Source organism: Ctenopharyngodon idella, chromosome 6 (assembly GCF_019924925.1).
Source record: "Ctenopharyngodon idella isolate HZGC_01 chromosome 6, HZGC01, whole genome shotgun sequence".
In the NCBI taxonomy this organism is placed as follows: domain Eukaryota; kingdom Metazoa; phylum Chordata; class Actinopteri; order Cypriniformes; family Xenocyprididae; genus Ctenopharyngodon; species Ctenopharyngodon idella.
The window spans coordinates 11,861,764-11,873,944 of record NC_067225.1 but is presented as its reverse complement, the minus strand read 5'-3'; the positions used below and the strand labels follow the sequence as shown (position 1 = coordinate 11,873,944).

Genomic DNA, 12,181 nt, shown 5'->3' with positions numbered 1-12,181 from the left:
AGATTATTTATAAAGCAATGTTTAGTGGTAGAAGTGATAGTTCTACCATATCTGTAACAGGGAGGTGGTTTTGCAGCCTTGGAATTTCAACGGCATCAATATCGATTCCATGTGACAATATTAGATCAGCCAGTTGGGAAATATGACGATTATACCTGCTTGGCATCATTCTGTTATAGAGCAAAATCAGATGGCAGGGTTAGTGTCATTGCCCCAGAGACATGGTGTGTCAAAAACTCAAATAACTTGACCTCACAAAGCCTTTAACCACTGAAAGAAACAGTACTGGCACATATCTGTGATGGCCAATAACATTTTCTTCTCTCATTTTTGAACATTAAAGGTGTGATGATGCTAAAACTGGCCTGCTTTTGAATGCTTTACCATATAGGCAGCCATCCACAAAGGTTCATGGCTGATGTGGGGATTTGTCATCTGTTGCTGATTATATGATATATGCAGATAGCTGAAGAGGCTCCAAACAGAAGGTGTTCTGAAGTCTTCTAAAACCATGTGATAGGTTGTGCAAGGTACAGAATAAAATTTTAATTGTTGTTCACTGAAAATCTTCCCCTTTGCTGTGACTGACACATGATACATCAAACCAAAGGTATTTGACATCAATGTCAAACCTTGTACTGAATGTGAAAGACTAGGGATGTGCCTGAAACCGAATGCAATGTTTGGAAAGGAAATGGCACATTCTACGGAGCCCCTAAAGGAATGTGGTGGAAAAGATGGGAGGAAAAAAATATATTTCAATGCTTTTGCATTCTCTCACAATTATATAGTTGGGTAATTATTTTGTATATAATTTGTGGGCATCATTGAGCTGCTATCAATATGCAGGGTATTGAAATCACTTTTGAATGTGTGCTCGCTAATTACTTTATTACATATACTCTGTGTATAGGGAGCAGCGGTACTGACCACACATTTTACAAGATATTTGTCAATGACATTCATGATCTGTTGTGCACTAAATCCTCTGACATCGTCTTGTCAGTCATCTTTTCTAACTATCTTCATGGGATAAATGAAAGCTGATGTACTGTAATGTAACCGACTACCACAGCAAGCCTAACCATGTCCCTTTAGTGGCTCCGTTCAATGCGTTTATCATTTTCTGTGCCTTTCCAAATTCAGATTTAGGCTTTGGGCACATCCCTATTAAAGACACTACTTTTTAAATTGAACTTGAGCTCAAATGACATTTGAGATTTCAGGTGGAGGGTAAGATTTTCAGTTAATAACGGATGAAATTTGATCTGTTGGCCTCCATTGTCAAAGCTGTCATCTGTACTAACATGTATAGGTTCAATGACATTACAAAAGGGTGAGCAAATGATGGCAGAAGTTTCATTTTTGAGTGATCTACTAAAGAGAATACTGTTTCTAATGCAGAAAACTCACAAAGTGAGTCTATAAAGGCCCGTTCACACCAAGAATGATAACTATAAAGATAACGATAAATATATAGTTCTAAAAATCATTCTAAATATAAAAGAATAGCACTGTCCACACCACAGCTATAATGATATAGAGAAACAATATCATTGGGATCACTTTCAGAACATTTTTTTTCCAGTTGTTGAACGATAAAACACTGACAGCCAATCAGATCCATTCTAATTTAAGGGCTCGCGCATTTAAAGTGGCAGACGATATTGTGGAGAAGTTAACCACCGAAGTCCAGAAAGAGTCAAGTCCAACCCCCTTTTTCAAGTATACTTTAAAGAAAATGGATATATGGAAAACAATTGGTCATACCCTCAGAATAAATGGTGAGAAGTATTAACGATGAGATCATTATGCCTGGCTAGCAAACAGTGTAAAATAAAAATTACACTAGCTATTCACTCGAAACATAGCATGCTGAGGACATCTGCTGGTTAAAGCTGTGTAAATGCAACAAGAACAGCGAAAACATGTTGTACACATTTTGAAACTGCCGCGCGTGAGCTTGGAATAAACAGACCGTTATCATTCGTTGATGTGGACGCAAATATAGTTATCGTTATAGTTATCTTTATAGTTGTCATTCTTGGTGTGAACGGGCCTTAATGCTCATGATACTATTTTTAATTTTTATAACCTCTCTTTCAGACGTTGCTCATTCTCAAGGTCCAGTAAACAGCAGCCTTTACGGCCAAGTTCAGAAGAAAGACTCTCTTGAGGGTATTGTGTCTGCTAATGGTGCTTATTCAACCAACCGTACTCCTCCTGTAGTAGAACACGCTCTTCCTCTTCCAGTGGCCAACCATCCACTACCAGCTGCAGACCACGCCCTTTCTGTCAGCAGTGACTCAGGCAACTCCACTGCTTCTGTTAAGACAGACCGCACAGATGATGTTCAACAGTCATCCTCGGGGCCTGTGAGCCAAGCTCCCCCTGAGACTGCAATTAGCCCTTCTGAGAACCGAGAGTTGGAACAGCTTCTGAGTGGTTCTGAGGGACCACCACATCTCCCTCATCAGAATTTCCTCTCTTTTGCCAATACAAGCCCAGGGGGTGGTGTGCGGCACCTTGTGCCTGCCCAGGTCCACGTTAACGGACAAGCAGGTGCTGAGCGTGAAACTGATATTATTGACGACGAGTTACCGGAAAGCCAGGTTGGAGATAACAGTGCAGGCAGTCTTGGCACACTCTCCTCCTTTGAGGGTCAAGATACACCGGCTGACAGCAAAGCAGTCACTGAATCCACTGTAGTAGAAGTAGACGGACAACGTGATACCTTCCTAGAGCGAAGGCCTAAAAAGGAGATGCCTGTACACCAGCTTCGAGGGTCATCATCAGCACATGGGCTGATAGACTACAGTGGGCAGAACGAAGGAATGTATCGCTCGCAGTCATATGGTGGCCTGGTGCTGGATGGAGGACCTCGATACTTGCCACAAGCTCCTGAACGTAATACCAGCAGCCGGGAGGCAGTGCAACGAGGGCTCAGTGCTTGGCATCAATATGGTCTTGTGGATGACCCCTTCTTTGGCTCGAATGGTGCCTTGCCACACTTCCCAACTCGTGGAGGAGGATCGCAGCAGGATGTCGAACAGTCTATAGATGCCCTAAACATGCTCATGCTTGACTTGGAGCCTTCACATACACCAGTTCCCAAATCACAGAGTGCTCCCCCAGGTGAAAATATCTCAGCTTTCCATCCACCCTTTGCCCAGACACTAGCCAGACCTTCTTACCAGGCTGACCAGGCCATTTATAGTGTCACTGGTGGCCCACCTCTGTCTTCCTCTGCCAGTTTTGGCCAGTCCTCACAAAGATCATCACCTGCTTACCCCATGACTCCACTATCTGAGCATCATCAAAGGAGTTACCAGTCCCCTCAGACCCATTCACCAATCTATCAGCAAGATCCCTACAGTATTCGAGGAGGTTCAGTTACAACACCATCCCCAACTTTACCCCTGCCATCTCCAATCAAACCCCAGTATGTCTACCCAGGAACCAGCGAGGCGTCTTACTCTCCAGATCTTCAGGGCACATTCCCAGGCCCTCAGAGAAGCTACAGCACATCGTCATCACCACTCCCCCCTGTTACCCTTGCAAAAGAGCCTGAGCCAAAGTCTGAGGAAGAGATGCCGAACCTTGAGGGTCTTGTGGCCCAACGTGTGGCAGGTGAGGAAGAAGGAAACACTTTGGTCTGAATACACAGCTTTTGAGGCATATACAAGATGATTGAAATTTGGAAAAATCTGTAAATCATCTGCAGGTTATGTATAGTAATACATTTTCTTGGTTTTACCTCTGTAATTTAGAGAAAACCAAGAAAAAAATCTTGACAAATGTAGCTGAAGCTGGCCCACGTTTATTGTTTATTTAAAAGTTTGTAAGTGACAACTTGATTGATAACCAGGATATGATTCTACCTAGCCTTAGCACTCATTTTGATATCATGAGAATATATCTTAGTCTTCTCCTGGTTTCATATAACTACAGAATATGGACAAGTTATTTCACTCACTGAAATAGAGTGCATGATCTAATATTGAATCATATTTGACAAAGAAAACAATACACCAAGTCCTGGTAAGCTAATGAAGCCATAAACTGTCATCAAGTTCTCCCATCTCCTGATTTAGTCCTATAGGAGATAGACCAAACATATAAACACTGGAAAAGTTCCCTTCAAGTATATCCCAGTGCATGGATATACAATGAACACATGTTCTAATATTGAACTATAAAGTTGACCTACACACTAAAGAATGATGAAAGAAGATTACAGTGGTGTCATCACGTCTCTTGTGAATGTAGAGTATTTCTGGCAGACACTCACACCGTTCACATCAACACTGTCCTCTGTGTAGAAGTCAAGCTGCAAAGATGAAAGTCATTAGCAGCCAGAATAGACCTTACCATGCTGTGCTTCAGCTACCATGCATTCTCTGGCTTGGACAACAGACTATTGAATTTACAGGAAAATACATAGTTGCACCACCTTCTGGCAATGAATTGAATTGCTGGGATGAGCTTTCTGAAGCAAACTTATTCTAAAGCCCAGCCTTGGAAAGTATACTTCATTTGATTCGTACGCATCCACGGGTTTTTGATGCATGCACGGTTTGGAGCAATCTCTCACCACGAGTTACAACCCATGTAAATATCATTGTATTCTTTCATGCTAGAGTTGTGCAAATGATGGTACTTTCTAACCTCTTAGCACAATATGTCATCTATGTAGGCCTCTATTTTTGCTGTAGCTTGCATGTGTTCCGCATTTCTGTTTTTGCAGTTTTTCTTTGACAACTTTGTGAATCCATGCCCCCAGGGCATGTTGCCACCTTGTGGATAAATGAATTACTGCACAAAAAAAAAATTAAATGCGCATGTGCAACCTGTACGCGCAGTTACAAAAATCTGCCGTTGCGTATACAGTACGCGCGTACTCTTCTGATGGCGAAATTCGCTGACCCTCGCGTACGCATAAAAAGTGAAGTATACTTTGGGCTTTAGGAGGCTGTTGTGTCTCTTGTGCCTCTTAGTATTATAGCAGGCCTCTATATCGTTTTAGTTACTTGATTATTTAGTCATATATGGAAAGCCACATACAATTACAAAAACAGATTCTAGTAATGTAGCATTGTCACAAGTGTGTAGCAATGTGACAAGTTCCAGAAATTAGGGTTCAGATTCACGATTTCTTCCTTTTTCTTGTTTTTCCCCTATCTGTCTATCTCTGCTCTGGCATATGGACCACCCCTCACACCATTGATACCCCATCTGCACCTTCACTCTCCTCTTCTTCTGATTCAACCCACTCCATTATTCCTCCACCCAGAGTACAACGCTCGCATCCGCGGCATCTCCAAGAGCATGTCCTTCCGGTCCGAACATCATCGTTCCTATTCCTTCTCTGGTTTGTCCCCTCTCACGATCCTCCACCTCTCCATCCCCTACTCCCTTCTATTCTCTTTCTACATCTCTCTCATCTTACTTGTACATTCTGCCTTGATTTGTTTTGTCTTTTTTATTTATTTATTTTTTTAATATATGGTAACATTTAGGGGCCAAGCACTGAAGGTGTGCAGGTGAAGATTTAAGTGCAGAGCATTATTGGGATCCCAGCACAAAGTCATCAAGGATATCACATTTTGGGGTGTAACTTCTGAACAATACTGTATATCACAGATTATTTCTGTTTTATATCACTGGAATGCTTGGGTCAAGATAAATGCAAATTTATATATGATTTAATGTCCATCAAGTAGGAGTATTTTCTGTCTCAATATCAATAATTATCAAAACCACGTTAAAGTTTAAATTCAACATGGCTGCTCCACTTTTACTTAAATGGCTATAACTTTTGAATGCAACCTGCTATTATCACAAGTGTTGGTACACATATGTAAGATCTGGATCTAATGAGCTTTCTGTAAAGTAAAGAATATTTATGGCCCGTATATTTTCTCAAATCACCTGCATTGGCAAAAGGTTAAAATTAGACCCTGGTTACACATGATCTGCATTTGCTTGAAGAACTTAGAACACTCTTCCGTGTTCTTTAGGATCACATTCACGTACAGTAACCCCAGATGAAGCCATGCCAACTACACGCCGACGAACCACCAGTGAGAGCCAGTACCTCAGCAGCCAAAATGACAGTGCAGCCCATGGGGTGTGTTCTCCATTGAAGCCTGTGTCTCCAGAGTTTGTCAACACAATTGCAATGAACCCAGGTGGACAACCCAAGGAGGTATATCATTTCATTTTAGCATTTAATTTAACATTGTATTGTTTTAAACAAGTTATTGTAAAGTGGTTTTACTTCTCTCAGTTGTATTACCGTATATAGCACAATAGATTATTATTGTGATAGACTGTGCTTTAATATGTTATAATCCTTTATGTTTCCCTTTCAGAAGCCTGTGCATAGTTACAGGGAGGCCTTTGATGAGATGGTATCAGTTCCTGTTAGTCCTACCCGCAGTAGTGGTGGTGAGATATATCTCCTGTCCTGACCCCTACCTTTCCTGTTTCACCCAGAACCTTGCCACAGATCCCGTTTTAACATGTGAAATCACGATTCATATCAAACAATAAACAAAAAGTGAGAAAACTAAAGCTAAATGTGAAGATGAAGATGTCTTTTGTGTATAACAATTGCTTTTTTACTTTCATGATATTTTTATTAATTGTATGCCACTTTCAGAATGTGATGAACCATTGAATACTTCCATTCCATCATGATATTAATTCCTCTGTTGAAAAATGTTTTGTATGGACTAAACACATAGTTATGGAAGTAATGGCTTTCAAATGCCAAACAATGATGAAAACATTCATAGAAAGAATTTGCATTGAATACTGAACTTACATAGAATTTTACATAAAAATACTTGTGACAAGGGAGGCTGCAGGTGAAAAATGATTCTGTGGCAAGGTTAGGCTAAATGCTTAATGCTTAAATGCTTTTTAACCTTGACCTGTTTATTTATTTATTTATTTATTTATCAGCATGTTTAGAGATGTAAGAAGCGATCCATGCATAAGGAGAGGTTTGATACTATGTATCAGTACTGATTTTGTTGTTGTAACTACCTCTAAAATGAGTTAAATACTTGTATATGTATATTTTGTAATATTTTAGCTCGTTCATACAAAGTTAAACAATTAGTTCACTTCAGAATTAAAATTTCCTGATAATTTACTCACCCCCATGTCATCCAAGATGTTTATGTCTTTCTTTCTTCAGTCGAAAAGAAATTATGGTTTTTGAGGAAAACATCCCAGGATTTTTCTCCATATAGTGACTTCACTGGGGTTCAACGTGTTCAAGGTTGCAGTACTTCCGCCTACGTCACGCGTGACCTTTACAACGTGATTACGTAATGCGTGGCGCATCGCAGAGCAGTGCAAGATGAGCATTTATGGTTAAAAAGTATATACATTTGTATTTTTTTTTAGAAAATGACCGATTGTTTCGCTAGATAAGACTCTTATTCCTCGTCTGGGATCGTGTAGAGCTCTTTGAAGCTGCACTGAAACTGACATTTGGACCTTCAACCCGTTGAACCCCAGTGAAGTCCACTATATGGAGAAAAATACTGGAATGTTTTCCTCAAAAACCTTCATTTCTTTTCGACTGAAGAAAGAAAGACATAAACATCTTGGATGACATGGGGGTGAGTAAATTATCAGGAAATTTTAATTCTGAAGTGAACTAATCCTTTAATGAATTAAGGGAAGCTTCTTATAGGACTTAAAGTGACTAATATTTTCCATTTTCAACACTTGTATATTTAATATCCATGTTTGACTCATGTCTTGGCTTCAGATTTTGGCACTCAACTCCTCCTTACTGCTTAAATTATGGACATTATTTACCTCAAATATGTATACGATTTTTCTGATAGAGAGCTTAAACCTGACAATCAAATTTTTTTTTCCTGACTTTTGTATAAATAGGCCATTCTGGTCAGGCCACTCATTCAGCCACAGGCCTGAAGGTCCAGAACCCTGCAGAAGCTCTGGTACAACAAAGCAGCTCAGGTGAGTATAAAACCAGTATGGTCCACTGTAAACTTTTCTTTAATGTAATGGATTTTCTTTAATGTATGGATTATTTTTAAATTTTGCAATAATTTAATAAGCGCATTTCTTGGTTTATTAACCATTACATGGCTAGTAGAGTTCATTAATGCCCCTCTGCCCCACACCTCTCATCTATCTGCAGTGTTGATTTCTGTCACTGTCTCCCTGCTTACATTCTCACCACATTCACACTGTTAATATTCTCTTCCCCTTAAAAAAAAAAAAACCCAAAAACTGTCACTGCTCCTCTTTCTCTTTTTATGTCTGCCGCTGTCAGATTCTGATTCTAGTGATGGTATGGAAGGTAAGAGTATTTTGAGATGACAGTGGAAACTCTAACAATGACATGTTCATTATGCTCAAGAATGCAACACACTCCCTCCTGCACACATTCACTCCTGTTAACTCCTGTAAACCCTACTTGTTTATGTGAGTTCTTTTGAAATGGTATTTCAGTATTATAGTGTCAACAATATTTTGACGAAAGTCTCTGTGACTCTGGAAGTTTTTTCCTAATAAAATTCATATGATAAATAAACATGCCCAAACACCTTCCATTCGTCATAATAAGGCAGCATAAAGTGTAACAAAAAGAAATATTTATTTGAGGTATTGCAACAGATATTTCGGTAACACTTTACAATAAGGTTTCATTAGTTAACATTAGTTAACTACTTTAGTTAGCTACAGCATTTATTAATCTTAGTTATGTTAGTTTCAACATTTACTAATACATTATTAAAATCAAATGTATTTGTTGACATTAGTTAATGCACTGTGAACAAGAAATACTGTAACAAATGTATTGCTCCTTGTAAGTTTGTTAGTTAATACAAATGAGACTTTATTGGAAAGTGTTACCGATATTTCTGTCATAATAAATCCAGTATAACTCTGTCATAATTAAAATGATACTAAATTGGTCAGTAATATTTCTCAACATATACTATATTAACAGCAGCTGTTGCATTGAATTTTGATTCATTCAGACCAAGAGAGGCTAATCCTGCTTCTGATGATCAACCGTCCTGCAGAGTTTAGTTCCAGCCTGCTCCAACACACCTGTCTGAACCATGTTCAGGTGTGTTTGATTAGAGTTGAGGCTAAACTCTTCAGGACGGTTGCTCTCCATAAGCAGGGTCGACTTCCCTTGATTTAGACAATGCCCTGAGCATGCTTCAGGACAGCACCAGCATGTTTAGAAAGTCATTCTCCGAATAATCAGCACCTGTTGACATTGGTATTCTTTGGACTTAAGTCATGATCCTGCTCATTTAGATTCAGCACATCATGCGTTGTGGGCTAGTTGCATATGGCCGCCATGTTGGATTTTTGATCTAGCGAGTGTGAGCGCATAGATACTTCCTGTTGCGAAACCTGTAGCCTACCTGGATCAGAAAAACATGTTTAGTAGTTCCCTGAGAACAGACACACGAAAGCTTACAGCTACAGGAATAACCATGAATAGAGAGTTGTTTGCATAAATTATCCCTTAAACATTCACATGTTTACAACACTTAACAATACAAACACTGAACTTTATATGCATACACGTAATAATTAAATTACATATTAAATAATACAGTTAGCACTTAGCAATAATAATGCTACCAAATAAAGTTACTAAACTATGTTTGCTTTCATTTCTGATAGACCACCATCTTCTCTTTAATAAAAAAAAAAAAATCTATACAAGTTTCATATAAAAGTTTCATATAAAAGCGAACGTCACTAAGACCGGAAGAGTATGAGCGGAAGTAAACATGCACACACTCGCATCGCCGAAGCTCACAGGCGCCATCTTGTGCACCTAGCCCATACAATGTCACTCATCGTTCTATCTGCCATTTTGAATTTTATTAAAAACCTACTGTTTTGAGCTCATCCTAGAGCTTTCATCACATCATCCCCAAATTTGTGTCATGTAATGTTGAGACAGTGGCAGTAAATGTTATTCACAGATATATATTGTTGTTGTATTCCCAAGTTATATTTCTTGTTTGTTTGTGTTTGTTTTTTTTCTTGTAGATCCGCATGGTTTCATAGGAACAGGAGTCCGAGGAGGAAGTTTGATTTCTCCTTTGCAGCATCCATACCCCTCTGCTTTTGAAAGACCAGTTCCTCCTGCCCACACTTTCAACCAACCTCAGCCAGTTAACAATGCTAGCTCTGATGGGTAAGTGTTGTTATATGACCACCGTGCCTTTTTTTAAATCATAGGTAACTATGCAGGAAGTAATGCGGGACAGTATTACATTAACACTTCAGCTACTACTATTAACTAATAAGTAAACAAGATTACCTAATCAGTAAGTTATAGCAAATTTAGGACTGAAACAGTTTCTTATAAGATATTCAATACCTACTGAATGCGATTAGCCTCATTAAGAACTATTAAGTATAACAAATTATAAAGAATTGCCCATTAATTACTAATCACAACATTAACATGTGCCTGAGACGTGAGCAATTGTCTTTTTTGCTCTGAACATGATCCTAAAATGCATCACTAATTACCTAGTCGCTTTTCAAGACCTACTGTACTACCAAAATACATGTGTCCTCATTTGTTTGGGTGAAATGTATCTGTTTTCTTTTACGTACTTACACTTTCTCTATTTTATCTTCTGTTTTTGAACAGTTTTGGCAGTCAGCCTGCCTTTCCATCATTTCCATCTGAGCCCATCCGGGCTCCTCTCTTTCCAGACACCTTCACTTACCTTAACCCTGATGAGGCCACTGTTAACATCATGGGTGTTCATCATGTCCCAGGAAGCCCCAACACACTCCACCGTACAGTGGCCACCAATACACCGCCAAGCCCTGCCCTTCAACGTAGGCTTGGTGGTCAGAGCAGCCCTGCTTTGGGGCGACGTATACCAACAGCCAGTGGCAGCAGTGAACCATCCACTCCCAACAGTCCTCTTGTGGGTCGCAGTGGCAAATTCATCCCACCAAGCCCTGTGCTAGACCGTCACCCCTCACCTGCTCCAGTTGCTTCTAGCCCAGATCACAAAGCCCCATCTAGGGGCCAGGCCACTCCAGATGAGAGATATGGGGCACAGTCCAGGCAAAGCACCACTTCTATGGTCCAGCCTGGACCAGCTACCCCCACATTTCCCCTTGAGCAATCCTGTACCCCCTCACTGTTCTTGCCCCTGGACATAAGAGCGGGATCCATTGCAGGAAATACTGAAAGTGTTACAGCAGACAGCACAGAAAGTAGGAAAACTCCCACTCCTACACAGCTGCCACCTGCAATCACCTCAATATATGGTAAGATAAGAAATCCAGCTAGGAAGCATGTGAATGAAATCACTAAATGAAACAGATGTGTGTACTTATTTGATCAATTATTCAGCAAACCATTTCTTCTTTTCAGCCGATGGACCTCCAGATATTAGATTGAATATCAAATTTGTTCAAGATACATCCAAATATTGGTACAAACCAGAAATCTCCAGGGAACAAGGTGAGAGATTTAATATCAGTTTTCACAAACTGTTTTATCTGAATTCATGTGGAGTCGAGCCAAACACATCTGTCACAGGAGAGGGGTGGTCAACTCTGGCTCTCGAGATCAACTTTCCTGCAGAGCTTATGCTGCCTTCATGTGCTGTTGGAGTCATCATAAATACGAGTTTCCTAGTCGGAAATTGGACATGAACGCCCTCTCAAGTCATATTTACTACTGGGAAACTAATTTTGATACATGAGTTTGCTGATTGCTGCTGTGACTGGTATATCTTTATTGTGTGCTTTGCATGGCCGTTATATCCATCAGGCACATTTAATTAAGTAAAATATTTAAATACTGCTAGTGTTTGATTTACGCATATTGATAATTGTTTTGGGAGATTTTTTTTTTTTTTTCATTTCAATTGATATTTACAAAAAAAATCTCACAGTGCAGCATTCCACTTGTCAACATTTATTTACATGTATTAGATATTAGGGCCGGGACAATAAATCGATGCATCGGGAATCGAGAAATGATTCTGTATCGATTCTGAGATTTTCTGAATACATCGCAATTCTCTCTGGAATCGATTCTGAGCTTAGTTTTTACCAGCAGATGGCACTGCGTGCTTTAGAAACAGCCGTACTCTGCTTGCTTCCAATTTCTTACACACAC

The 12,181-nt window shown here is 39.7% G+C and overlaps 1 protein-coding gene across 9 annotated transcripts in view; it reads left to right on the top strand.

Annotated features, from left to right (window-relative positions):
- The window catches only part of tns1a (tensin 1a), a 77,614-nt gene that overhangs the window by 59,296 nt on the left and 6,137 nt on the right, over window positions 1-12,181 (top strand). For 6 of the 9 annotated variants that reach the window (XM_051896056.1, XM_051896053.1, XM_051896052.1 and 3 more), the window contains 9 exons: window positions 2,107-3,630; window positions 5,294-5,371; window positions 6,021-6,208; window positions 6,375-6,450; window positions 7,921-8,004; window positions 8,324-8,350; window positions 10,075-10,222; window positions 10,688-11,322; window positions 11,429-11,518. In XM_051896056.1, the coding sequence (XP_051752016.1) occupies window positions 2,107-3,630; window positions 5,294-5,371; window positions 6,021-6,208; window positions 6,375-6,450; window positions 7,921-8,004; window positions 8,324-8,350; window positions 10,075-10,222; window positions 10,688-11,322; window positions 11,429-11,518 (2,850 nt within the window). The remainder of the gene's footprint in view (window positions 1-2,106; window positions 3,631-5,293; window positions 5,372-6,020; window positions 6,209-6,374; window positions 6,451-7,920; window positions 8,005-8,323; window positions 8,351-10,074; window positions 10,223-10,687; window positions 11,323-11,428; window positions 11,519-12,181) is intronic. The other 3 variants (XM_051896055.1, XM_051896057.1, XM_051896058.1) reach the window with 3 other exon arrangements.